At 44.3% G+C, this 25,666-nt stretch overlaps 1 protein-coding gene across 10 annotated transcripts in view; it reads right to left on the bottom strand.

Annotated features, from left to right (window-relative positions):
* prdm16 (PR domain containing 16) overlaps nucleotides 1–21,115 on the bottom strand; it is a gene marked incomplete at its 3' end in the record, with an annotated part of 183,567 nt that extends 162,452 nt beyond the window's left edge. For all 10 annotated transcript variants that reach the window (XM_084366450.1, XM_084366456.1, XM_084366458.1 and 7 more), the window contains exon 1: nucleotides 20,936–21,115. In XM_084366450.1, the coding sequence (XP_084222576.1) occupies nucleotides 20,936–20,972 (37 nt within the window). In that variant the 5' untranslated portion in view covers nucleotides 20,973–21,115. The remainder of the gene's footprint in view (nucleotides 1–20,935) is intronic.
* Nucleotides 21,116–25,666: the final 4,551 nt, after the last annotated feature.

Raw genomic sequence — 25,666 nt, 5'->3', positions numbered from 1 at the left:
ACACACACACACACACTATCGCAACCGCATGGGGGAAAAACATCCGTCCTAAAATAATGTTTCAAAAAATGAAAAATGTTTTTTGACAAAAAAGCTATTTGAGTAATGTTTTCCTCTTTTAAGTTGAAATCGTGTGAAAAATATAAACAGACAAAACTGGTGATTTGTGAGATGTGAATCGGCAGTTCAACAATACGCTGTAAAAATGATTAGGCTCTGGCCTGTGAATGTTGCTTTTTGGAGCTCTCCAATACAGCCGACTTTTACGACTGAGCTGTGAAAGGGAACAATTCATGAATTTACAGCCATCACAACTCACATCATAAATATGCCAATAGTTGTGTCTGTGACACAGCCATTCAGATGAGGCAGCCAAACAAAGACCCCATCCAGGACACCGATGATGATCATGTTCATCTCTCACAGAAGCCTTATTATTTGGATATGGAAATGCCATACAGTAGGCATCACTGTGTTACAGTGTGGCATCAGGGTGGCCTTGTGGTTGTTGAGGGGTCCCATATTAACTTAAAAGTCACCTTTGACTCCTACAAGAAGCAAAGCCGATAGTCATCCATGGGTCCTGCTGTGTCTGTGCCTGCTTATTCTTTGTCAGCGGCTCACTGTAGGTCACCCTGAATAAAAGCGTCAGCTAAATGGATAAAATGTATGTGAAACAGCATCTGAGAGAGATGCACATGGTAACTCATTTGTCATCTCACACAGATTGTTTCTCAGTATGTAATCTACCCAACAGAAATGTGTATCAAAATTCCTTCTGACTACTTTAAAAACTGTGCGTTCACATCCGGTTGGTGAGCAAGAGGACAGATGCTTGGTATCTATCACGAACCCTGTATTCCCCCTGGAATTACAGCAGCACTGTAAATGGCTAGCAACCCTGTAAACAAAGCCACCCCCTCCTATCAAACCACACTGGGCCAATGCAAAGCTGCTGTACTGTACCAGCTCATGCCTTTGGCTGCTTTAACAGCTGCGTCGCCCTGCCTCGTCCCTCATGTGCACTAACAAGTGAGGGAGGAGGCGCTTTGTGCATATGTGAACTTTACTGCATGTGTGTGTACGCACGCAGCCATTTGCATAGAGCAGGCCGTAAGAAAGACTTCATTCACAGCTTCTGTGAAATTAGCCAGAGGCTCACCTCAAGATGTTCACACTCCAGACCTGCCAATTGTAAACAGACTCGACTCTGTCTCGATGAATTTACTCTCTACCTCACTCGCTCTCCCTTTGGTTGTTTTGTTGGGATGCCTCAGAGTTAGCTCAAAGCAGAAGCAGTTTTTTAGCTGAAAACATTTTTTTTTTTTTTTTTAAACTAAAATGTCCCAATCCAGAGCTCCTGTGCTAGCGGTGTAAACAATATTCCTCTGGTCCCCGAGCTCCTAGTCCGAAGTGCTACCTGCATGACTAACTGAGTTAACTAGCTAACGGCAGCTACAGTTAGCAGCCATTGGCAGTTGGTGATATGCTTTCCCCTATTTATTTTGAATATGAATTTGACAGGTGGCTAATTCTTACATATTGCACCTTTAAAGGTCCTTTAAAGGTGGCTAACCTGACCTACCAACCCAAAGGGTCAGTGTTTGATGAGCTGGTAATGAGACTCCAAACTCAGCTATTTTACAAATTGGACCTTTAACGTCAATAGATTACAAATCTGTCTTTTATCAACAAGCTTAATACAAAAGAGGATGTGAGCTGAGATAAACAACTGTGCTCCAGTAAGTCTGATAAATTTAGGCATTCAATTGCTGTTTCTCACCTAAGATGGCAAATTTGTTTGTTTTATATGTAATGAACGTCTAACGTCCTCTGATGGCCTGTTGCATTTTAAACAACTGTTAGAAAAAGAGCTGTGGCATGCAGCAAGGACCGCTGCCTGGAGCTGAACCGAGGATCCCGTGGTTACATTCATCCTAAAAAGCCCAAGTTTATAATGCGTATTTAATTTCTATTTTGGCTTTCTGGCGGAGTGGAGGCATGCAACAGTCAGTGGCAGTATAGTGATAGTGCTTCATCTACAGTAGAAAGTGTACATGTACCACAACATATACCACTTTCTTTTTTTACTAGCCTTTATTACATCTTCTGTTTCTTGACATGGCAACTTTACTCCACCTCAGCAAAGTGTAAAATCTGTTTTGCAACATTTTTGTCTTTTTTTGTCCATTTCTGTGCATTAAAACAGATGGTTTGAAAAATACCTCGTGGCACAAGGTGGACCGTGTATCGTTCTTTACAAGTTTATCTTGCCTGAACACCACTTCAAATTGAAAGCTTTGTTATAATTTCAGAGATATTTTGTCCACTTCACGACATTTTTCTGAAGCCTAGCGTTGAACCGATGACCCCTCAATGGCCCACACTTCCTCTGATGGCAGAAAACCTGCAGAGTCAATTCGATTAGCCGCCACTCTTTCTTCCAATACAGCCTCAGGTAATGAGGTATGTCTGGAAGAAGGTAAGGCAAGATAAAGTAGGGGGTATTGGGGTTTTTGCTGAGGAGGGTGTGTGGAGGGGCAAAGGGAGCCTTCAAACTTCAAAGGCTTCGAATTGGACACGAAACACACGTTTGGAAGAGGGGGAAGAGGAGGGACCACACAAATCTAATTTTCCTAAAAAGGGGAAATGCAGACAATGAGGAGGTGGAGGTAAACTACTCGTGACCCCACTTCTACCTGGTTACCCCCACCTCTCCGTCCCTCATCCCTTCCTCCTCCTCTCTCCTTTCCAGATCTGATTAAGCCGCAGTGGAAGGGAGCCTCCACTCGTTAAGGAACCCTGTCATGACAAATAGAAACACAAAGCATGACCTGCCTTCAATTGGAAACGGATCCACAGTGGAGGGGCAAACGGGGAGGGAGCCGGAGGAAGAGAAAGAGGGAGAGAGATGGAGATAATTGAATCAAGGCTGCGGGGGAGGACAGATAAATCTTATTATTGATACTTCAGTTGAGCAGAGAGACACAGAGACAGAGAAAGAGAGAGAGATCAGTCTCACTTCGTTAAAAGACAGCTAATATATCTGAATCATTTAGCTGCCTGCTGAAGTTAAGAAAGTACGCGGGGCAGGGCATGACTGTGCATGTACGTGCATATATGTGCATGCCCGTCGTGTACACACAATGTGTCCAAATTGTAGACTAACATTGTCTTTACTCCCTACAGCTATTAGGTCAACTCATCAACTCAGTGCTGTAAAGTACCCTGCAATTTACTTCTTCTTACGTCTCCCATGATGCCTCTAAAAGATTTCCAATCACAGAAGATGGAAAATAAAGGTGGAAAGCAAACTCTGATTGGTCTTTTCCTCAAAACAAGGTGTTCTGTCCAGAACAAATACAGAACAAATGTGTCATTTTCCCAGCTTTCCAACCTAGCTCATTTGTCGAGACCTCATGTTGTTATTCTAATGTTCCTCTTCACAGAAATGCCAGCTAAAACAATTGTTGTCTTGGTAACTGTGTTCAGATAGGTGGCTGTACAATAACTTCTCCTCACTCGCTGGCTGCGCTGAACTGCTGAGCTCCTGCACCGGAGTATCAGGAAATTAACTACAAATGTACCGTCTGTGTGTGCACGTGTGTGTGTGTGTGTGAAAATATAGGACCCAGCGTTCAACTCTACAGCACTGCCGAGGAAACAACTTTGAAATCTGTAAATTATCCCGATGACAGTTCATACTCTGCAGTGGTCACCTCGGCCACACCGATGAGTTCATACCCTTGAGCCAACACACACACACACACACATACACACACACACCAGTGGTCCGACTATATCACTCCTTGGAGAGAAGTTGGGAAAACAAATGCGCTCTTCTCCTCAGAAAGCCACACAGGAGTTGTAATGAGTTCTAGAGGCTGGTGTGAACGAATGTGGTCAATAATGGATGAAGAGGACAGTGAGGACAACTAGCCGTGTGGAAACTCAAGAGGCCGGCGAGCCGAGGGAACTGTCTCACTCACCTGTTCCTTGCCGTCTTTATCTCTCACACGCAAACACGCTCTACGCAGCTGGCATGTACATATGTGAGCAAACACGGCATATATGCATCCAGACGTGCGCACGGAGACACACAAACACACATATGGAAAGAGAGCCAGCTGCCATTTGAAACATTCTGATGTGTAAATAAACACCTGAGAGCTTTCTAGCCAAACAAAACCAATTTCCAAAGCTCTACAAACAGCACCGGGCCAGTCGTGACACTGGCCTTTCTTTTCTTTAGAGGAACCGCTCAATTAATATGTCACCACAAGTCAAGACCACGAGACCCTGCTAAAATAAGCGAGCCACTTCAGCCCTCGCCTCTGGAGAGAGACGAGAGAGGGACATAAATTGCCCTCTTTAGAGTAAAAGAGTCATCCAAAAAACCAATAAGCTGTGAGCGGGCACCTGCAGCCCTGTAAATAAATAAGGCGTCTTTTTTTTTCATTCCCACTCTGCTTATTCCCTCATCGCCTCATGAGCAACCTGTGAAAACAATTGTGTTTATCCACTTTCATCAGGTGTTCCCTCCGTCTCCACAGCCACCTGCATCAGTTTTCCACACAGGTTCTGCTCTTTACCGCAGCCATTTAACCAATCCTGACCTCCATCGTATACATTACCTACAGCATTCAAAGAAACACAAACACTGATGGCTTTTGACCCTATTTTTTCAATATATATATTCTTAATTCATTACAGCTGTCAGTCTTATTCATTCATTTTATTATCTGTTTTTGAACCTTAATGAAAAAAAAATGCTACTTATGTCAGGACTGCAATAGCAAAACTCTTCATTTCAAGTAAACTTCGCCACCTGAAAACCAACAGGTGCTTCTGCAAATAACTGATTAACAAGAAATCACAAAGAGGCTCCTACACAACTACAGTCAATGTGTTAAGTTTAACTCAAAATGACAAATGAAAGTACTTGGAAAATGACAGTAGAACTATCAGCTAAATTTTAATCTGAAATACATCATGGGCGTTGAAACTGCCACTTTTACTGAGGCATTGTGGGTTTTTTTGGCCAGCCGTGTCCCCCACACACGCTGTGACTGTAGCTGATGAAAGCGGAGAGGAGCAGCTTTGAGGAGCACACTGCCGCTGTCACTGTCACGGACACCGTGTTGGCTCGCTGCTACGCATCCCTGCATTGTCCCCCGCTACACCTGACACTGCCCCTTCCACCTGTGGTGTGTGTGTGTGTGTGTGTGTGTGTGTGTGTGTGTGTGTGTGTGTGTGAGTGTGAGTGTGTGTGTGATCTGATCTTTAACACAATGAAGGTATGAAGAGCTGCGGAAGTGATCAAAGTGTCAACCAGAACCCCTGATACTGTAAACCCACGGTGGCCCCTGCTCAGAAACGCTATCGACACAGGAGGGTACTTTATTTACCTGTACTACAAAGCTTATAAAGTCCATATTAACAGAATCAAAGGGAAGCTGAGGTCTTTCATCCCGAACTACCTTTCAGATTTAAGTTTTCATTGGTTTTAAAATCCATATAATCATGATTACTTTGAAACTATAAAAATATACCTGTTAGAGAGAGCGCTTTGACAGAAAAAAAACGTTTTTTATTCCTCGTGTCAGAACAAGAGAAAGGGGAGCCAGAAGCTGATACCATTTGGCTGCGACCATTTATCGCTTCTCGTCTGTGTGATATTGGTTTCAAAGGTACAGTCTTAAGTGAAAGACACAGGTTGGAGCATGAGGACCCCTGTCCTAACTATGTTGTGTGTGTGTGCAAGTGTGTGTGTGTCTCCTGGCAGACCCAGATGGCAGGCGGGCAAGGGGGAAGGCGGGCCAAGCGGACAGGAAGCAGTAAAGGAGAGTTCTGGTTACGAGGATCAGACGGCGGGACGGACAGCGCTCAAAGCTACCGCTGCTACCGTACTCAAGGTGTGGGTTACACTCCTGGACACAAGGGACACACACACACATTCTTGTGTATATACTCCCCGAAGGACACCGGGCTGCTGGTGTGCGCGTACGTGTGCGTCTGCTAGCATCCTAATTAACATGCAAAGGCAAATGTGCACACACATGCGCGTGCATTCGGTCACACACGGGCTCTCACACGCCCCGCCCCTCCCACCCCCTCCTCAACCAAGCAGATCCACTTAAAAGGGCTCGTATCAATTGTCAACGGCCATGTTTAGTTGTTTAGGCCCCTTCTCTCCTCTGATGAGGACCAGACCATGGAAAATGCAGCCACCCATTAGCCACATGTTGCTTCTAATACTGACCCAATAAAATGCCATTCCCCCCCTGCCACAGAGAGTTCATCTGGCCTCCCACACAGAGAGATGAGGGATGAGGAGGAAAAGACAGGAAACCAAAAATTTAAGAAGCAGGGGAGGCACGGACGGGGAAGAAGGCGCTTAAAAATAAAGATGTAACAGTGTCAAAGAAAGAGGGAAGCGCACGGGCCTGCTGCTAATTTCCCGCCCTGAGTGCAGTAATCTGAGGGGGAAGATTAAGGTGAAGGAGTTATTCTTGACTATTTTATTAAGAGGTGCTTTAGGCGCTGGAAGAAGGGGCTTTAGCGCTCCTCCAGCAGCGTGCCATACAATACAAGACAAACATTTGCTGTTATTTCACCAAAGTACTCTCAGATGTGCTGGGTCGGGGCCGTGCCTTTTGCTGCGGAGGAACTTGGCATCAAAGTTCCCTGCAGTTCTCTTAAAAACAAAAATCTGCCCTTCTTTTCCGCGGGTCCTGCCCTGAGCCCGTGTGCGACAGATAAACAGCGAGGTGTCAAAAGAAAGGAAGGGCAGAACCTCACACCTAGTTTTAATTAAAATAGGAGAGGCAGCACGGAGAGCCAACGAGAGACGCGATGAATCAGTTCCTTATACGATCTGAATACCGACATTAGTATTTGCACTTTTTTTATGTAGAAAGTCTCTATTGGCCTAATGGTCAGAGATCAATTCTTATTCTGTAGAAACATGTAAAATATCAACAGGAAAATGTAAAGGAAAATGAAAACACACCATCTCTTGGTATGAATAAATACCCTGTAAGTTCGACTTCACACACCAGTTTTAGAGTTGCTCTTTTTTCATGTCATACAAAATAAAAATGACATTGAAGTATGGCAAAAAAAAAAGAAAAATGTTTTAAAATGGAGCCAAGGCCGGCGACAGGCCAGCAGCCGCCTCACCCACCTGCCTCTTTTGTTTGCTTTGTCATTGCTTCTCATGCCATTCTTAAACACTTACTGCTCTTCAGAGCTGTTGAAAAACAAGATGCCTCTGTCACTGCATGCATGTGTGTGTGTGTGCGTGTGTGCATGTGGTCATCCAAACTGAAGAGAAGCAGATTTGCAAAGCCAACATGGCGCTAAAACATGGCGCTAAAACATAACAGTAACACCAAGCTGCATGTCTTCAACACGCAGTTTCCTGGAGAGTAAGCATTTGTTTGGAATAACATCTTCCCAATTAAAGCAGCTTAATTGACACGTCTCAAAAACCTCAGGAACTTCGAGCCGAACGGTCAGCGCGGACAGACAAAAACCACAGAAGTGGCCGTTTCAACCACTCATAAAACACAATTCAGAAACCGGATCTTCCTCTTTCCTTTTCTGTACTCGAAAGAGAGGATGTGGCGAGACTTGATGAGGAGAGAGGTGGAGAGTGAGGGAGACATGAGACTCGGGAAGCCTCTCCTTAAACCAAACGAGAGAAATTCTAAAACTGGTAAATCATCAATGACACGTTCCAGATCTCAATTTTTCCACTAACACTACAAACAATAGGACAGCACAAATCAGACACAGGACATGTCATGTGCCTGAAGACTCCTCTACAACAGTAACAACTAATTTTAATGGAACATTAATATATATTTATCTCATTAAATATCACAAATGTATATCTAACAGTGTAAAAGTTTCTGAGTGCGGAACCTCATTTTAATCCAGCATACATCCAGTTGACAGTCGTTATACTTGAGACCGACAAGGAAGAAGCAGCCCTGCTCATGACATCATCTGAGTCCTATAGGTGATGATGTGTGAACTGTACAGGGAAGGGCAGCTGTGGCTGGGAAATGGCAGCAACAGAGAGGATGTCCAGACTGGATGGCAGGCGATGTTTAAGACAAGATGTGTGTCATTTAAAACCATTTCTGCTTTATAAAACTCACAATAAAAGCCACAACAGCTAGTGGTTTGATGCAGCGATTATCATAAACTGTGTTTCAGCCATGTTTTTTACATCCAGACTGAGTTTAAACATTAACAGCCAGTCAAAACAGTTCTTAAGCTTGCCTAATTCAAAATCCTGGCTTATGAGCCAAACGCTACAACAGTAGTGTAACTGGTCTGGGTGTGTGCAGCTCCCAGCGCCACCCATTGCTTCTGCCTGCGTTGTGTTGCTAGTCGCTGCCACAGGACATGCAACCACTACTGTGCTGTGTGTGTTTGTATTTTTACTGAAAAGATTAAAAAATAGAAACAGCACTGCAAATGACTCAAGGAAGTTTGAATGATAATCACACTACATCATAATGACGATTTTTTTATTGTATATAGTTTATTCAGCCAGTTTATTCCATCTCAAATATCTAAATGATAATCAAACAATGTAATTCTTTGCACACATTATGTATGTTTTGGTTGAAAAAAAGATTTGCCTAATGAAAGAAACATCATGGTCCACTGACAGTTGTAGGTACTCCTTCTATTATTTACCTTAAGCCAGATATGTAATTAGCCTAAAACAAAATATTAATGGTTTTGCACATAAGGCACTGCATGTTGTTTTGTTGGGAAAATGTATAACTTGCTGCTTTTTAGAAAGATTTTGTCTAATTTTGCACAACACTCGCCTTCTGGACTCTGCCAGGTGAACCTGTGTCACGCTGAAAACCTATCCTTTTTCCTGTGTGGGGAACATACAATTAATAAAGGGCCGAGCACTTTGCCTTTGGGACACTGAGCATCACAGAGACGCGAGCTTGTAATAGAGCTATTTGTTTTCCTCAGAAAGCTGTCCAAATGCCCTCGCTGGGATCGCTAGGCTGCACAAAGGCGAGCTATGAATTGGTCAAATCCACTGGGGCAGGCTATTGATTAGGCCTGCGGCTAGTAGAACGCAAATATGCAACTAAATTAGATAGTTGTGTTTGTACGTGTGTGCGTGAGTGCATGCGCGTGCACACACATGCGTGTGTGCATTACTGCCGCAATAAAATCAAGTTAATCTGCATCAACAACTGGTGACATTTTATAAACCTCCACATGCAATATCAATTTCAAACCTCTTCTTTTGAGCAAAGCCTATCACAAGCTCTGCACTACGATCAAGGCATCCATCCTGCAAAGGTGTGATTTTATAGAATTTTAATTTTTCTATTTTATTAGTATATTTGGCAGGGACGGTGCTCACTGAATCAACAAAAAGAAAAAAGAAATACTGTAAATAAGCCATGAGCCAAACGAGCCAGCAGTTTTGATCTGCTGCCCATCTATAACTCACCAAGACGTACCAACCCTATAAGTGAAGGCATGTTTAATACTTTCAGATAAGAGAAAACCACATTTTCCTTCCTGTTTGACAACATATGAACAAGTACTTAAAAGTCAAAATAAAATATCAAGTCTCCTCAGGGGGGAAATTGGGGTTAGTGAAGGGTTGAATGCTCCTTAGGCAAACCTCTAGAATCTGACAAAATGTATAGTGGGCTATAGTTACATGCATACATAACAACTTTATACTGCCTCCCTCGCCTCTTCCATTTCTTGCTCACATCCGCTGCCCTCCCTCTTCGACATCTCCCTTTTCAACAAGAGCAGTTTGTCAGGGTCAGAAAGCAATTTAAAACCTCTAGTAATGAGAGTCAGTGAGAGAGAGAAGTGAGAGAGGGAGAAGTTAAAGGGAGGGAGAGAAAGAGAGATGAGGTAGTGGGGCGGAGAGAAGAAGAGGATGAGGACGGAGGGAGGGGTAGGCTGGGGTGTCAGCCATCAAAGCAGGCCAGGAGAAAAGAAGGCCAGGTGCTGGTTGTGGGAATGTGCCGTCCATGGTTCCAGGGACCAGGGAGCTGGTGGGGGCTGCGAGGGAGGGGGAGCAGGGTGGTAATTAGCCAAGCCTGGAGGAGAGAGAGGGCCCTCCAGGGCCCGCGGGGATAGCCCCTCCGAGAGGATACCATTTGCACTTCTACAGGAGCCGCCAGCCCCGGGCCACAAAGAAGGGGAAAAGGGGAACTATGGCATCCTTTATCAGGCCGGACAAAGACGCCGCATCTTTTCAAAGGAGGCCGGAGAGAGAGAGAAACTCCAGTGTTCCAGAGAAGGAGGGGAAGAGGAGAAAAAGAGAAGAGAAGAAAGAATCCTAGGACTGGTCAGGAGAGAGACAGAGAGAGAGATGCCAGTGTGTGGGTTGCAAAGCGAGACAGGAGGTTACGGTCATACTGTGACCCAGTCAGTCCTCTGAGACATCAGAAATTCACTAGTGTCCCACACACACACACACACACACACACACACACACACACACACACACACACACACACACAGACAGACATAGATAACACATAAAGTTGCACAACTATATTCCCAGTGCACCGCAACTAAAAACAATACTATGTTGTTTTTTCACATTTCTATCATTTTCCCTCTCAGTTCCCATCAGGCATGAAAATACGACGTGTCTCTGTATCCCAAAGAATAGTTTTTGCCACAAAAGAGGTTTGCTTTACACTTCACCTCCTGGGGAGCTAAGTAGAGGCAGTGGATAAGGAGCCAAAATGGCCACCCTCTACCTTTGACATTATCAGGGAATCTTAAGAGTTTTGCCCTCCTGTAGAGGGAAGGAAAGTGGAGGTCATTGACATTACTTTTACCTATTACCTTTGGAGTACGGCTGCACAGGGGGCTGAATGGTGGCCTTTGAGGCTGTGAGGCTTTGTGCTCCCTGTTGGAGAGCAGCCTGACAGTCTTCGCTGAGTGGGGGCCAAAGGTCAGACAGGTCATGTGATAAGGCATTTCAGACCTGCATATAGGCCCCCAGACTGAAGAGGCCTGAAAAACCTCAAGACCCCTCCCTCCCCATCTCTATGTCTCTCCCCTTCTTTTCTCCCCCTACTCTCTGTCCCCCCCACCTCTCTCTCTGGACACAAAATGCCATTTGTTGTCCGTCAGTCAGTAGCGCAGGGCTCGGGTCGGGCCCGGCGCTGAAAGCTCCATTCACACACCCTCTCACCCAGGGATGTTTTTGCAATTCAATATTTTCACACGCAGGCAGCTTCATCGTTACTTTGGAACCGTATACTTGGCAGGATGAGGCTGGGGGCCTCTGGGACAGAGGGGCTGAGCGGTGGAGGGGTGGAGGAGAGGGGGTCAGCACAGAGGAATCCTAGTGTCGGGAGGGGACGGGTCTGCGCCGGCTAATGGGCCATCTTGAAATGTTTTAACCAAGACCCCTCCAACACCTACACACACACACACAAACAAGTGTGCACACACACTCATGAATGGTTACACGCACACACATTCTGCCCTACTCATCGCCTCACATCCAATCTGACTCCAGGTTAACGAGGAGGGCTCTTGCTTCATTCATCGAAATATCTGGGCTAATATAGTCTCGCTATCCCCCCCCTTCACTCACGCCACGCAGCATCTTCATGGCACACATTTCAAATAGACAGCCCGTAGTTAGCAACGACCAAATTAGAATGGCTGTACATGTCTTTCACAAGGCACCTTTAAAAGTATCTCTCAACTTCTGAGAACCTGCATTTGTTTTCCAGCAGATTATCAGAGCAAGCAGGAAATAACGGGTCAGAAAACGAGAAACATCCGAGAACAAAAGTATTAACTTCATGGAAATGTGCCTCATTTGAACTGAGCCATTTCAGGAGATTTGTTCCAACTCCACAACTGTGACACCGAAGGATTTGCTTAGCATACAGAGTGGCTGAGGTAAATGGAGGCAGCTCTTAATATATTTATCCTGTGCACCACACTCTACTTAATGAAATTAAACCACACCAATAGTGGCCCTTTGTCTCTGGGGAGTTCAGTAATCAACATGCCACCAGTTTTCATTTTGTATGAAAATAAATGGCAGCAGGTGATAAGGGCCTAATTGTGTTGCACCAGGGAGGAGCTGGGTGAGAAAAGAAACTTGCAGCGGTTGTGTAGCGGAGCCCATTTTCATGGACAGCGGCGCTCAAGAGAGGTGGTCGAATAAGCAGAGGCATTCATCTGGGGAGCGGTACCCCACTTCCACTCTCTCCCCCCTCCTCGTTCTATCCATCATACGCACAAAGAAAGTTAGCCAAGTATTAAACAAATAGAGAACTGGTGAGCCCTACGCACTAGCGCCTGGCAGGGTCACTGGATAATGACAGCTCAATTACGGTGAATCTCCTTGTACACCCACCACCCACCTCCCCACCACCCCCAATTACAATCCCCACCAGCCGCCCCACCCAGCACGGCAAATTTGTCAAACTCACTAAAACGATGGGTCTGACAGTGTAATCGCTAACCGTCCCCACCGACATGAAAGAGGTCTTTATCTGGCCAAATCAAAGAACCTGATCTCTGAGAGAAAAGGGTGGGTGGGTAGGGGGGGGGTCGACTAGAGAAGAGAAATGTCCCGCTCTGGCCCTGTGAGACGCGGAGATGCCTCTAATCCACTTTAATGAGACACTGCATGCCCATCTTTGTGGTAATGACGAAACGCAGTGAGAAAGACGGTGGGGTGGAGGGGAGGAGGAGTGGGAGAGATAGAAGTGAAGATGGAGCCAAGACTTTGAACTGGCGGTCTGATGAAAGGGGAAGCAGGCGAGGGAGTTTAAGAGCCACACTGGTGCTGCTACACACCACTGTCTGTTTTCGACACAGACAGACAAACAGCCCTGGGGACAGAGCAGTTTGTCTGCTTATCATATCTGGACAGGATGAGCCATCATCAGCAGCGCCGGACTGGGACTGGGACCGCGACCGGAGGGTGTGTGTGTGTGTGTGTGTGTGGTTGTGTGTGTGTATGTGTGTGTGTGTCTAGAGATGGGCTACAATTTGTGGAAGTACAGCAGATGAAGAATAAAACTTTTGAGGAAAAGGAGTAGTTTTGTTCAGTGCTGTTCACTGAGAATTTCAACATAATTCTCACACAGTCAGAAGTTTTTCCTTATTCGTCACTTAGAGCAAAGTCACGCTTGCTTATCATAAGAACACTGCAAACTTACATACAGTATAATCAAACTGAAGTTCAGAGCAATGTCCTGTCTCCCACTGTAGTGCATTACGTGAGACCTAATCCCTATTCCAAAAAAGTCGGGACGCGTGTAAAACGTAAATAAAAACAACAAGTGATCATGTTAAAAAACGGTTCCCGAGCTCATGCGGTAATAACATTCATACCAGCATGTGTTTGGCGAAGCAGTGAACCCTTTGTTTTTGGACAACAGAAATGTGCAAAACAATAACACGACATCATATCAACACATTATGTTTAAGTGGTTAAATCCTGAGAAATAATAATATCCAATTATTGCCCAACTTCTGTTAATTTAGACTGAAATTTTGTTGTCACCCCGAGCCACACAGTGTTCTTGCAAATAGAACAGAGGACGTGGCGTGAATGAAAGAGACGACAACATAAAGGAGACGGGAAGTTCAGGGATGGATAAAAGGAAAAGAGCAGGGTAAGGACAAATGAAGAAATAAAAGGAAAGAGCGAGAACGAGGGAGAAAGCACGCGGGCTAATACCAAACAAATCGGGATTAGGCCCAGATAAGACTAGTCACAATGCTGAGCAATCCCTGGGATATCACAATGCAAGAGGGAATCATGAGGGCTGCAAAAACACGCTAATTAGGGACTCGACACATTTGCCCCCTTGTTTTGCAAACAACACACACTGTTGAACAGCGGGCGGTGCACAATCACACCAGACACACAGAGAGATAATCATTTAGCGTTAATCAGCGCACTCAATAAGAAAGGATGAGGTATTTCCTCCAGGATGACTCCAGCAGTCGTGGAGTATTCTTAGCCCCTGAGAAGCTGGGTGGAATCTTCGAGACACGGCAGCGTAGGGATGTAACTCGATAAGCAGCCATAGGTCAAGACAAAACGCATTTAACGGCGCTGTAATGGCTTTTCATTTCTTTTCTTACCCCCTTTTCGCCAACACAGACCGCTGTTCGAATGCTGCTCGGTTATTTTTAACAAGACCCTGCCCCCATGTGCGGGCTGAAAACGAGGGGCTATGAGGAGAGACGAAAAACAGGGAAGGGGGGGGGCAGCTAAGAAAGAAAACATCAGGGATATATCTTAAACTCTCTCGGGCATGCCGCGGTCTCCACTGCCAAATGATCTGGAGATTGCTGTTTTTTTTTTACAAACATGGCGGATGAGGTCATGGTGCGAGGAGGCATATTTGCCAAATGGATAATTTGAGGTCAATGTATCAATGGAATGAATGGGATTTAGAGCCATGTGCAAGAGCTTAATGCAATGGTATTTGTATGTCAACTCAAAATTTGACTTAGCCAGCATGAGACCAGGCAGGAAGCATGGGGCTGAAACATGTGTGTGTGTGTGTGTGTGTGTCCCTGTGCATGTGTGTGTGAGTGCCTACGTGTGTCCAGGTGGAAGACATGCCCACCCATCGCTGTGCCAGACTCAGCCAAGGTCAGAGCTCTGAACAGTGACAGGACCTCCAACAACTGTACAAAATGGTGCACAAACACTGGTCCACACACACATGCACACACATGCACACACACACACGCACACACATATTTAGCCAGCCAACAGTGCCAGCTCCTGCTGTTTGGATGACATTTACACTCAACCTTTCTAGTTTGTGATTGATTGGGGTTAAATCCTAACATTGCCCAAAAATCTGTCACCACTAAGGTGTGTGTGGGTATGTGTGTGTCCGGGATCCATGTGCATTGCTGTGTATGTGTGGTTTCTATGTGTGCATGCACATGTGTCACAGAGCTGAGGAAAGCCAGTCAGATGTGTCAGTGTTGACATTAAAGAGTCACTGTGACTTCAACGTTCAGCCAAAGTGCAAACTTATTTTCTCCTTACTCTGAAAGCAAAAAACCAAAGCTCTGTTGTCATTTCTATCAACTAACTATCTTGAATAAGAGACTATAAGCCATTTATTAAATCAAACACATACACAACACTGAATGTGGATTAACCAATGGACACAAAAATCTTTAATTTGTAACCATCCAAGATTGCTGTTTGTATAATTACATCTTATTTGAAATGCTGAAATCAGAACGAGAAAATGCGACGAAAAGAGTTCTGAGTCTTGTTGAGGCCTCATGGGTCCAAAATAAGGCCATGATAGGCAAATATAATATCATATCAGAAAGAGTATAACATTGAAGATACCTACAACAGCTAAACGATTAATAACAACCTCATAATTATAGGAGGTATATATACCTTTTTTCACATTTTCAGGCACCAGTACTCGACCAGAGTAGAGACATCTCTTTTCCAAGGGACACTTTGCCAAAACAGCAGCAGCACATTTACAGCAGTAACTGACTGAATAACAATAAAAGCATTTCCCTGGAGATAAAACGCTGTGTCCAGGGAGGAAAAGAGGGAGTCACTGATAGTGAAAGAAAACATTAAAAAGCTGGCAGTGGAACAGTCATAAAACAGACTCTTTTTTAACATTTTATTGTATTATTCCATCTGAACTATGCTCACATGAGTTAACCTTCCCTCTTTAAGCTTCACAGTGCAGGTAATTCATAGAGCAACCAGTTCTCTGCATTGTAATTCTCTCTTCAGATTTTTCCCTGCACAGGTGGGAGAGATCACGGACGGTTTTCTTTATTGGCCGACTGTTTCAAAGATTTAGGAGCAGTAAGCAGAACTGAGACTTCAGACTACACTGTCCTGCACATTTGAGGGTAATATGAATACTTTACTGGAAAGAACATTCTTCAAGAGTCGGCTCTCACAGCAACTACGAAGATATGGTTACAAAAGGCAATGCATCTTTATTTGTAACATATAATGTGAATCAAATGTGGACCATGTGTTACTGAAACAGACAGTGGCTTGACATTGAAGGGACTGTATCCGTGACGATAAACCTTATTAACCAAGTCCCTTCCCCTACGACAAATTAACATGTTACAAATGAGCAGATTTATGGATGCCTCTCAAGTGTTGAGAAGGTGTTTTTCATGTACAGCACAAAGGTTTTTCACTGAACAGACAGAGATGGGTAACCAGCCATGGAAATAAATATGGAAAGAAGACAGGGAGACTCACAACACACACTGAAACTGTATCGTGTTTGCACAGGACGAGGAACTCACATCCAGAAAACTTCCATAATCAAGTACTTATGCAGCATGTGGCCGTGCCAAATGTGGACTGATGCAATTAGTTAGGCTACACAATTTTTCAATCCCTCAAAAATTGACACAAATGGTCCTAAAATCAGTCCAAACGCTCAGAGAAAAAAACCCCGCCGAATAGCATGAAGAAGAGAGTAAATGAAGCGTTTCTGTATCAAAAACCAGATTTCATAAAATCACTGCGAAACACGTCTTCTTCCTGATTGGACGGTGAACAGTATTTCCCTAAGAAGAAAAAAAAGACTACTGTACAGAACCGACACACACAGTCTGACATCACCTGAATGGCTTCAGTTTTTCTGGCTGCAAAGATTCACGAGACTGTGATTCTCATAGCGGTCACTGCAGTCACTTCAGACAAAAGAAACTGCAAAAGTGCCTGATTCAGAGCGCTGCTAAGATCATTCACATCATCACACATGAATGCAAATGGGCTCAGTGGAACCACAAGAGTCTCGGGTTTCCCACTGTGTTCTGTCTGTGAAAGGTCCGCAGCTATATAAAATAAAGATCTCACAGGTATTTTCATGTTGCATTAAATCCAGCACAAAATAAAATAAAATAAATGAATAACTTTGTGTGTAAATGCACTGCAGGCTAATGATTATGCTTCATTTATTAACCTGACCTAGTCCAAATCGCCTGCACCACGAGGAAGTCTTCTAAAACTATCAAAGTAAGAGTCATCTAGAGGATTTCTATGAATTTCCTTTGTCTTCACTGGCTCACTGATGCACTGACTTCCAAATAAAAGCAACTTAAATTGAAAGATTTACAGCTTCATAAAAGTACAAAAACATAAGTCAATGATTTGCAGTAACTACCAAACATTACATTTCCTTTTCATTTGATGATCCTATCATTTTTATGTCCAGGCTCTAATCTGCGAACACGCTGCAGTGCTATCTGACAAACATTACAGCTGCATGGCAGTAATACATGGGAGAACTGCACGCGGGACCCTGAACGTTTAGCCAGAAGTTCAACATAGCTACCATTGTTGGTTTTAAAGTGTTATGGGTTGGGTTTTATTACTTCTGTCAAAACATCAGAAGCTGTTGAGCCAGGCCAAGTTCGTGACTGGGAGTCCATCTAATAAGAGGGCATTTAACACACAGATCAATAGGATATCTGGCAATTAGTATATATAGGCCAGAAAGAGAGAGAGAGAGAGAGAGAGGGAGAGAGAGAGAGGTGTATATGAGAGGGAAACCTGTGTGCATTTGATCAGTGTGGTGGGTTAGGAGGTGTGGGGGGTCATTTTGTGCAACATCAGCAAAAACAAAAGAGAAAAAAAAATCAGGTGGTAAAAAATCCCAAAAATAAATAAATTTAAAAAACCGTGTGTGCTACCTTTCAGTTTATTGACTTGGTAATGCAGACGGCCCGAGTAACTCAAATAGGGTGAGAAAATCAATAACGTGTGTACGTTGCGCTCAGAAGCAGATACAACACCTTCCTGTTTCTCCTGACTGATTTCTATTTTAATTATATTTCTATAGGTTTGTGCGCGTGCAGCGGCGCGAGAGAGCAGCGTATGTTTCGTGTGCGTATGTGTGTGTGTGTGTGTGTGTGTGTGTGTGTGTGTGGAAGAGAGAGAGAGAGAGAGAGAGTCTAGTCTCACCTCCACACTTAAAAATACCGGGGGGAAACAAATCTACACTCACACCACTGTACGTCCTAATTGATCCAAACCCATTTTTAAAGCTGCGTATGAGCGAGGAAGAAGAAGAAGAAGAAGAAAAGGCCACAATAAAACAGCCGCAGAGTGTTTAACCTGTCACACACAAACATCTCTCTGCAGCGCACAGGTACACGCACACACACACACATATGGACCACGGTTAAACTAAACTGAATTCATTGTCACTTCTGTGCTGCATGTTCTGCTGCTGGCCTGTATTGATCTGTGAGTACAGCTGGCACCAAGAGGTCAAGTCTCGTATCAAAAACCGAGATCTTCAATAAATTAGATGGTGTTCAGTCACCAAAATATAATAAAATGTACAACATTTTAAATGTAGGATAATCAATCAGCTGTAACTCGTGGAGAGTGATAGTCTAGGTATAATTCAATAAAATTAAAATAAATAAATTCAACTCAAAGTGATATTTCTGTCAAGTAGAAATAAAAAGCCCACCTGCGAGGGCGATATCACAGCATAATCCAAACCCGCTCACTCTCTGACCCTACAGCATTATGTAAACAAGCCGGAGCGACCGCACACTAATTAATGCGAGCGCCCATTAAAACTCACATATTCATATTGTACACGCGGGACTGCGGAGCTGCGACACTTTAACGTGTCTGAGATCTGTGTCCAGAGAAGAAAATACAGACGAGGGCGAAGAATAAATGATAAAGCAGCTGCTGAATGTCGCTGTGGGCCTTCTGTGTGCAGCTACAGGAGAGTGTTTTACTCAGAAAAAAAAAAGAAAAAGAAAAAGGAGGGTGGAATATACTCCCACGCGTCGCATTCAAAAGTTGTGGGCCTGCATGTTTTGAATGTTAAAAAGAACAAGATATGTTTTTTTGTCGTCATGCCTGCTGTCTGCTCGGTTTCTCTCTCACACCGCTGCGACACAACACGTCTGAGGCCTGTGGACTGCACACAGGCTTCCTTCCAGTGGTCCGGTGTGAGAGTGCCACAAAGCCAGGTATTTGTGTTCATTAGCACCCGGATCAACAGACTATCAAGGCTGTTTAGAGCTCAGGACCAAGTGCAATTACTGGGCCAGACGCGGGATCCTCCACATGTTTAAGTATTTTTCACAAAGCAGCCCAATTAGCGTTATGCTTTTCGTTCCCTTCCTTTTTTTTTCTCCTCCTCTTCTCTCTCAATTTTCTTTTCTGTCTATTGTTTTAAACTTTCTACGGGGACGTGACCCTCTGTGCAGCACTCGTGGAGAACACGTAATAACAAGAACGTGACTCCAAGAAAACAGTGTTGACAATTATTATTATTCTCATTCTTATTTATCTGAATGCACGTGTGCCAGAACCATTACTGAACGTTTAGTAATAATCCCACAAGATTAACAGTTGGCATTCTTCTTTAATGTGTTTTCAGAGGCTCATTTAAAACACACACATTCAAGTTCAAATATTTATTCCACTTCAGGTCTGAAATATAAATAGTAAATTTAAAAAAAATAATAATAATAAAAAAGTCTGAGTTAGGTCTAATTTTAAGATCCAGGTTCATGTTGAATTAAGGCCAGTGGCTTTGGCAAAGTTACAACGTTTTAAAGGCCTATAAACATGCAGTCAAGCGTGCCCATGATAAAAACAATAACAGATATATTTTTAAATTATTAGATTTTAAATAACGTGTCCGAGAAAATAAATAAATGCAATGCAACGCGTGCTCTGTGTTTAAAGCTGTGCGTCTTCACAAAGCCACAAATCGAAACTCACCATGGATCAAATCTAACAAACATATAAAGACAGAAGAACAGGCCTGCACAGAGCGCTGACATGTCGACAAGTCGTCTTTGTGGATAAAAAAAGCACACTGACCCACATAACTGGCCGAAGAAAACCAAGCAGCGTACATTCATGCAGGAATAAAAAAAATAAAAAATAGACGCTGCAAAAAATAAACGCGATTTGTAAAAATCAACCCCACCAACAACAAACACATGTCAGACAATAAACACGGTGCAATTCCAACAACAAAACTTCTCATGTTCACAAAACTCAATACATGAATTTTCCGTGTGACGCGAGCAGCAGTCCGCTAAGTAGTAGTAGTAGCAGCATGGGCGCCTTCTTGCACAAGACGCATTATTGATTGGCATTCCCTGGAGGAGGAACCAGTCTGCAGCAGTCCGAGGGCCCTGGGACGAAACAAAAGTTGCGGGAGAGCGATATATTCTGCGGGGCTCGAGAAGCAGGATCGACGTGAGAAAAAAAAAAAAAAAAAATCTGCATAAAAAATATTACTGTCGAAATTCACATGTCGGCGTCTCCGTTTTGCAGGCGAGTGAAAAGAGTGGCGCTCAGCTCGACTCGGCTCGGCTCGGTGTGCAGCTCTGCAGCAGCAGCAGTGCCACAGCGCCCACTATTTCAAAAGCCGGGAATGTTTATTTCACAAGACTTGCTACGGCTCTATAAAAAAAAAAAAAAAGTTACTATCCATTTCGACAACTTTTTCTCGGTAACTTTCGGGAAACGAATCTGCGCCTCCTCTCAACCTCGGAAGCTCGAAAAGAGCAAATTACAAGATGAGATTTTTGCGGACGCCAATGTTTATCTCTGCCATTACAGCCAAGGAGCGTAATCAAGTAAAGCACCAGCGGCGTTTCTCATCACACATGAAACTTTGTGACGCCGGGAAGCGCCGAAGCCAAGACCGCAGCATGCAGGGAAACGAGGCAGCGCAGCCGGAGCGGGACACATTTTCAGCAGAAAAGTTAACTCTGGACAAAGAGTCGCCCCCTCCTCTCTTAAGGATATGACAAATGACAAGGACACATTGGACATGTAGAGACGCAGGAGTTTGGAGCCCGGCGGCTGAAAGCAGTAAGAAGCAGAAAAGAGAACACCTACTTTTGGCCAGTTTTCTCGCCCTCGCCTTGGATCTCATCTTGTCGGCTTGTAGATTCCTCTCGTCGTCCTCCGTGAGCCCAGAAGCAGCAACAACACTATCTTCATCTCACCAGCATTGTCAGTTTGGACACCTTCGCACATGCGCACAGGCCATTCAATCTGACACCCTCGCCGGGGCCAAAAAACTTTCCAATGTATTCATCATCATCACTTTTTTTTTTTTTTTTTTTTTTTTTGTCCTATCGTCTCCCCTTTAGATCACTTATCTCTTCCCCTCCTCCTCTTCCTCCTCCTCCTCCTCCTCCTCCTGCTCTCCCCTCACCATCTCACCTTCCCTCCCTCCCCCCCTTACCATCCCCATACCCTCGCGCCCCCCTCCCCTCCCCGCCCCCCACCCACCCCATTCAGCTCCTGCCAGCACCTTCTTGGATTTTTACCCCTTTAACAGCGACGACTTGGTTTTCTCCGACCGGCGGTGGACACAGCGAGGTACGGTGAGGTCAAGGTCTTATTACGATAACTGGAACGCACCTGAATTATTATTATTATTATTAATAATATTGATATTATTCATATCGTTATTATTACTAGATTATTTTATTTTGAAATGTTTCTCATAATATTTCAAATTTGAACGGTAAAATGTGAACAAAATGATTGTTCTGTCTGAATCCACAGACTCACAGAAACTTTGTATTTACGCTGTTGACGCAGCTGCTCTCGTGCCAAAAAAGTGCTCCAACTGCAGGGGGTTATTTTTAACTTCATTAATGCACATGCGGGCGTAAATAGGTGCACTTTACAGGCTATGATTTGGCTGTGTGTGTGTGTGTGTGTGTGTGTGTGTGTGTGTGTGTGTGTGTGTGTGTGTGTGTGTGTGAACCTTGTTGCCCTCAGGACAAGCAGCGGCCAGCAGCTGTTTGACGCATGCGGAGCCTCCACCACCACCACCACCAGCAGCAGCAGCAGCAGCAGCAGCAGCAGCGGGGAAATGTCCAGCCTTTTTTTTTGTTGTTTTCTTTCTTTCCTCCAGTGTGTGTGTGTGTGTGTGTGTGTGTGTGTGTGTGTGTGTGTGTTCAAATTTGTATTTTGCAGCAGTCATTTCTTGGGGAAGTGTTTGTGTTCGCTGTTAGAGCCACTGTGCCGCGTACAGATCACCTGGACGGAGGTGGACAGACCGCAGACTCTCTGTTTGTAAGTATGACTTTTGCCCTGCACCTGTTTGTTTGTGTGTGTGTGTCTGTCTGTCTGTCTGTCTGTCTGTTTGTTTGTTTACTTGCTGCAGGCAGGAGGAGCTCGGCTTTACGTGTGTCCGTGCATCCAGCAGCGTGATGCAGCCTGAAGAACTACAAGGTATTTTTTATTTTTAGATTTTTATTTATGAAAAATGTATTTCTTCAAACACAAATTTCTGTTAGCGTTATTTTATGTTTATTTAGTTATTTATCTCATTGATTTGTGTGTTAATAATGAAGATGCAATGTAGGATATTTACTGTATTTGTATGATGCTAAAGGAACATTTTTTTAGACAACTTATTCATTTTATTGCAGCTTCTTTGTATGATTCCAAATTTGAAATATATTTCATGGGTATCAGATCAATTCAGACTCGCAATGAAAAGGTAATTAAATAATAATAATTATAATTATTTATTATAATATTAATAATAATAATAATTAATTATCCCAAACCATTTTGTACTGATAAATTAACGCTGCATTTTTTAGTCGCGATTGAGCGAAACTTCTACAAAACAAACAAACAAACAAACAAAAGAAAGAAACAAAGGAGGAGGCTTAACAGAGGCTGCTGATATTTAAATCGATCTCTATTTTATTATTCATCAACGTAATAAAGTCCAGTTTGACTGATGGAGGTGTGGGCTGCTTGTCGCACTCATGTGGTGCCCGGGCCTTTAGCCTACATGTCATATGGGAATGGTTTCCGTCTAGTTTGGCTGCATAAAGGCGGCTCTATGCTGGAGCCCATTACAGAGCGGTGGTGATGGAGCGGCTGCAGTCTGCTGGAGAGCGGCGGGGATCAATTCTCCGCACACTAATCACACCGCACTTTTTATGGGATACTCTCGAATCCACGCATAAAGAGTTATTATTAATATCATGATGATTATTGTTACTGTTATTATTTTTTATTTCTGACCTTTTTTTTTTTTTTTTTGCTGAACATTACACTGGCATGAAACCAGGGTAAACACAAGTCGCGGTCTGTCTGACATTTCTTTGGTTTTCCGTGGCTGAACCGCAGCTTGTTGCTCATTACGATGCGCATGAAAAACAATTGATTTGAATAAAAAAAAGGCTCGAGTTCATCAAACACGTCTCCAGCCTGCATTGGACACAAATTGCCGTGGGATGTTTTCCCATGAGTTGAGGCAAAATGAATCATTATTCAATAATAATCAGCAGTAATTAACATACATTATCTGTAGGCTATATTAGGGAGTGTGTCTTGGCATATTGAGGTGGGGGGGGGGGTTAATTTTATTGGCGTTGCAGGACTCGAGGAAGCGTGTGAAGTGTGCTTTCATACCTATAGGGAGTGTGAAGCGCCAGCTCCGCGGCCTGACAGGCAGCACAGAGGTAAGAGTGGAGAAAAGAGAGAAACAGGTCGATAAACAAATAATAAATTATGTGAATGACGGTGGTGTGCAAAGGTTTTGTTTATTCCTCGGTGTCTGAAGGGAGCGTGGGAGCGTGGCGACAAGCTATCAATAATCCATTGTCTTAATCGATTGGTTCTATCGACAGCCCACCGCGTCCTCCGTCCGGCTTCAGCCAGAGGAAAACTGTAGACACTCAGCAGAACTTTCCGCTGTTTGTGGAGAATTATCCCCATCAGCCACCCGAGACAGCTGAGGCCAGGCCTCTGAGTATTTCTCGCACATCAGGTTGGACAAATGATTTCACATGGTGCGACACCTTTTAAAGAGGAGCAATTAAGTGGGATTACGCGTGCGGAGAGAGAAGCGACGAAAATACTTTTCTGCGTCATTTAAAAAGCCTTTTAACGAGTTTGTGGAAACGCAGGACGGCTGCGCAGGAGGGGAAAAAACTTGCGTTTTGTAGCGCGTGTTCCAGAAATGTGCCTCTGTCTTTTTTCTCTCTCTCTCTTTTGTCCTGCGGCGGCTGGAGGGAGCGCAGGAAGGCTGCACCGCTGGCTCCGGCCCCGGAAGAGAGGTGCGCTGCTGCTGCAACCATCCACACAGTCCCACCACCCCCCTCTCTGTTTTATTAATCTGCCTGATTAGAGTGAAGAGAGCCACATTCATAATCAGTGACAACAAGCAAAAACAAGACAAAAACAGCGCGATCAAGTTCAGTGGAACGCGCAGAATGTAGCCTTTGGTTCAGTTTTTTGCGATTATTTCATTATCTCCCCCCTCGTTCTTCATCCCAGCGCTCCTCTGCAGCAGGTAATCTGTATGAATACACTTGTGTTCACGGCAGTGATTGTCAGGATACTGTCTCCGCGGCTCCTATATCAAATAAGGCCCTTTACGCACGCACTGAAGCCTCTTTCTGTACGCGCAGGCTGATTGTCTGGCGGGTTGGACAATGTAAAGGACACAATCTGCGTCAAGTCGGTTCAGTTTCCTTAATCTCACCTGGAGGAAGCGATGACGTCTTCACATCACCTGGACTGACAGTAGGCCCGTGGCGTTTCTCCAAAGCGTGTTCGGTGTTTTTCTTTTTTCTCCCCCACACACAACACAGACTTCAAATTGTATTTACAACCAAGGGTTATAATATAATAAATACTCAATAATGTACAGTAGTTTATAGATTATTATACAGAATAATATTTTTTAAAATGTTATGATAATGGTTTGATTAAGATTAACCTCACCATTTTACACAAACATACTCGCTGGTTTCAACATTATCGTCAATCATTAGGCGCGCGCTAGGTGTGAGTGCGCGCGCGCGTGCAGTGGGGGGGCTACAGAAGTTTATAACACTGTGGACTGGTGTGGTCAGACTGCGGTGACTGTACGCACCCCCCACCCACCCACACACAGGCCGCTGAAACCCAAGCTTTATCCACGGTGGAAAAGGCTCCGGGTCTGTGGATTAGACGCTACGCGCAGATAACATCAGCGCACATTAGATACGTGAAACGGAGCACCTCGCGCTCCGGCCTGCTGGATGAGGCGGCATCAAAAAAAAACGCCGGGGCTCTTTTGTGAGCGTTGTAAATTTGCTAACTGTAATTCTGCCGCAGAAGATGTAATGGGAGAGTAAACGTGGTGACTGGCTGCGGGCAGGCGGGGCGCTGCGGGGACTGGCGTGGAGGCACGCGCTCAGGTAGGCACGACGGTGCGAGCGTCTGCGCAAGGAGGGCACGATGACCCTGTGTCAGTGATGAACACAACAATCTCCACTTTTTTTTTTTTTTTTTTCCCCCCTAGCGATCGATAAACAAAAATTCCCAAAGATCACAGCAGCTAATCAATTAGAAAAGAGAGAAGGGAGGAGGGAGGAGGGAGGGGTGAATTAGTTTGGAGTGGCGCTCCACAGCGGGCCGCTCCCTCCTCCCCTCTAATGAAGTCCCCAGAAGCGGTCATAGTGAAGTTGCCTTGGTAATTATTAGCCATTAATTGGGTTCAGGACCTTGTGCGTCTCTGGGAAATGGGAAATCTGACCGCTAATCCAAGGCGTTTCTTTGGGGCCTTTTGCAGTGTTGTTAACATGCTGTCAGAGACAAACG

Source organism: Pagrus pagrus (genome assembly GCF_965226575.1).
Source record: "Pagrus pagrus genome assembly, chromosome: 11".
NCBI lineage: Eukaryota > Metazoa > Chordata > Actinopteri > Spariformes > Sparidae > Pagrus > Pagrus pagrus.
The sequence above is the reverse complement of the archived record's forward strand: the minus strand, read 5'-3'. Positions and strand labels throughout refer to the sequence as shown.